The 3,360-nt window shown below is 49.8% G+C and overlaps 1 protein-coding gene across 1 annotated transcript in view; it reads left to right on the plus strand.

Moving 5' to 3' along the window:
* Positions 1-2,380, plus strand: part of DLX6 (distal-less homeobox 6) — an 11,198-nt gene extending 8,818 nt beyond the window's left edge. The window contains exons 2-3 of the mRNA XM_009641466.2: positions 187-380; positions 2,129-2,380. Of these exons, the coding sequence (XP_009639761.1) occupies positions 187-380; positions 2,129-2,380 (446 nt within the window). The remainder of the gene's footprint in view (positions 1-186; positions 381-2,128) is intronic.
* The last annotated feature ends 980 nt before the right edge of the window (positions 2,381-3,360 follow it).

A 3,360-nucleotide genomic window follows, 5' to 3' on the forward strand; every position in this document is an offset into this window, starting at 1 on the left:
TTTTTGTTTGGTTTTTTTTTCCTCCCGGTTATCCGTGCCTCTAAAGAGCCAGAGCCCGTGTGTACGCGATGGTGTCGAACCGGCGTCGGGGAGGGCTGCTGGGATTTTGGGAGCCGAGGCAGCCAAAACGCCCGGGTTAAATAGCTCAGGAGGGTGATGTTTCAGCCGTGGTGTTTTGCTTTGCAGATCAGCAAAAAACCACAGTGATTGAAAACGGTGAAATCAGATTCAATGGAAAAGGGAAAAAGATTCGGAAGCCTCGAACCATTTACTCCAGTCTACAACTCCAGGCTTTAAATCATCGCTTTCAGCAGACTCAGTACCTGGCACTTCCAGAGAGAGCTGAACTGGCAGCTTCATTAGGACTTACCCAGACACAGGTAATTACTGGGAATCCCAAATCACTGAAACCCTGCGCGAGCAATAAAGGCCAAGCAAAGTGCCATGCTCCCTAGACGTTTTGGCCTCCGTGCGGGAACGGTAGAAACGGTAAACGCACACGGTCCCCCATCTATATGTGACAGGACTTGTCTAATGCACGACAGAGAGACCGGGCCGCCGCAGAAGGAGCTGAATGCGCCCTTCCCTCAGCCGTCTGGCGAGCGAACGCTCCCTTTTGGTGCCACACACATAACGTTTTAAAATTGCCTCTATTTTTTTTTGGATAATTCCAGCACCGAGATGCAATTGCCCAGCTGTGAAAAGGAGAACAAAGCAAAGGCAAAGGAATTGCTGGGCCTGAGGTAGAGCTAAAAGCCAGACGAAGCTGCCTCGCAGCAACCTATAGGTAGGGAGGCAGCAGGAACGCGTTAGGAAATACCTGTAAAATCAATAGTTAATTCTCCCTGGATGACTAACGCGAATGCAGTGGTTACCCTTGGGCAAAATGTACGAAAGGTGATAATAGATCTGAAGATCAAAGACAGCCGTGTACAAAATTATAGCAGGTTAAGCCATAGTTAAGTGTGGTTGGAGTAGCTGTGCCATCCTGCTAATTTAAGCTTGAAAGACACACGAGGCATCGCGGGCTTCCCAAGGCTGGGCTTTGCGGAGCAGTGCCTGGATAGGTGCGATCCGTTCGGGTAAAACGTAATCGTACGAATTTATGAGCTTAGCAAATAACTTCAGGCTTTTATCATTGCCATTGATACCAGTCGCTGCCAGCCAGCGCAATTTTTGAATACTCAGCAACCATTAACCATGGGAACAGACCCCGACGGGTTTACGAGTGGGATTTTAGTACCCCCAGCGTGCCTTCTCTCCCTCACGCAGAGGTGGAGGGGCCCGATCCCGAGCGTCCAGCCAGGCAAGCACCCCTGCTCACTCCCTAACCTCACATCTGCAAAGTTTGGCAGGTCAGATGCACACATGGGAGCTGTTTTCTTTCTTTTGTTTGCTTTTAAGGAATATATGTGTATGTGTGTGTTTGTCACATCTATGTAATTTCTATAATAAGTCTGATCTGCCAGAGCGGGCCCGATCCTTGCACCCCTCATCGAGTGCAGGCTCCCTCCGCGGGAGCTTTGCTGGATTAGGAGCAGGATGAGACCCAAAGCAAGCTCAATAGCCCATTACTCGCCGGGAAAAGAGAATTTCCCTTTCTTTAAAAACAACTTCTAAAATAAAGCCTCAGCCCTGGTTCTGTTGTGCCGCATCAGCAAAGGCCGCTGGGTCTGGCACGTTTTTGGGATGCGCGATGTCTGTGTAAGGTGCTCTTTGTCTATTGGCTCCCCTCTCCTGGCACAAAATCAGATGATTGCCCGCGTTCGACAACAGCTTGCCCAAATGAGCAAGTGACCTCCAAAATGCTGAACGAGGCGAGCTCAGAGCGCGTCCCTCTGTTCCAGCTCCATCAACCTGGCCTGCCCAGGGAAAAATAACCTTCCAGGTTTAAAACCCGCATCCCTCTGGCTGTCCGGCTCTGCATCTCCTCCCCTCTCTGGCTGCCCCCGCAGCCCAGGAGCAGGCAGCAGCCACCCCTGCCTCCCCTCTCCCCAGCCCCACGCGTGACCCGCGTGGGGCTCTCAGGACCTTCCCTAGGGCCAGCCCGTGGCCTCCGGGGTCTCTCCTGGCATCCCCCGGGTGCTGCTGACCGCAGCCTAAACCTCTGCTGCGTTTCACTTCACAGGTGAAGATCTGGTTTCAGAACAAGCGCTCCAAATTCAAGAAGCTGCTGAAGCAGGGCAGCAACCCCCACGAGAGTGACCCCCTGCCCGGCTCCGCCACCCTCTCCCCGCGCTCGCCGGCTCTGCCTCCGGTCTGGGACGTTTCAGCTTCTGCCAAGGGAGTCAATATGCCTCCCAACAGCTACATGCCTGGCTATTCTCACTGGTATTCTTCTCCACATCAAGACACAATGCAGAGACCACAAATGATGTGAATTGTCCAAGAGAAATAATCTCCAAGAACGCCTCGTCTCGACATGGCAAGAAGTTCCCCTGCTTTGCCAAGCCGTGCCAGCTAACAGGCTCTGTGTGAACTTGTAGATGCGGCAAAGAGACAGAGTGGCTTTATTTTATTTTATTTTTTATTTTTTCTTTCTTTTTTTTTTTTTTTTTTTTTTTTTTTCTTTTTTTTTTTTTTTTTTTTTTTTAAGTAACCTCAGCGATTGATCTTGAACAGAAAGACACAATTTTCATTCTGGCGCACAGAAGACACTTCTCTTTAGGATATTTTCCTTTGGACTCCAAGGCACCAGCCTCTTTCTCTGTGGAGTATACGTCAAAACAAACTTTTTACAGACTTTGCCCACAAGAAGAACCTGAATCTACCATGGCAGCCGTTTTTACTTGTTTAATGAGCTAAAGACATTACATGATGAAAGAGAGACTAGTCAAAGCTCCTTCATTTTTATTCACCAAATCCGGACTGGGGAAAAAAAATATTAAAAAATCAAAAGAGAGAAGAAGGGATTAAAACAAAACAAACACGAAAAAAAAAAGTGGGGAAAAGAAAAAGGAGAACTGGTTGAAAAATGAAAATATACTGTAAGATTAGAACATTACCACGAAGCAAAACCTGCATGCTTTCTCAAAATGCAATGAATGGGCTGCGGCTCAGAAGAAACCACCGTCTCTCCCGCAGAGCCCCCTCCCCCCCCCCCGCCCCCCCCCGCCCCCGGCCGGACAGACTCCCGGAGACGAGCAGGAAAGACAGAGCGAGGGCTGGGGAAGGGCGGGGGGTTCAGCGCTGCCTGCCGGGCAGCCTGGGCGGGAGGGACCTTTCCCCCGAGCAACCTTTCTGTATATATTGTTGAATTTTAGTTGTACATATACTTTGTATGGTTTTGTCTTCTTTCATATATAGAGTAAAAGCCACAAAACGCCCGCCTGGCTTCCTCTTTCTCTCCGCGGATCCTGA

The sequence above is a fragment of the Egretta garzetta genome, unplaced genomic scaffold, assembly GCF_000687185.1.
Source record: "Egretta garzetta isolate BGI_Z169 unplaced genomic scaffold, ASM68718v1 scaffold30, whole genome shotgun sequence".
Classification (NCBI taxonomy): domain Eukaryota; kingdom Metazoa; phylum Chordata; class Aves; order Pelecaniformes; family Ardeidae; genus Egretta; species Egretta garzetta.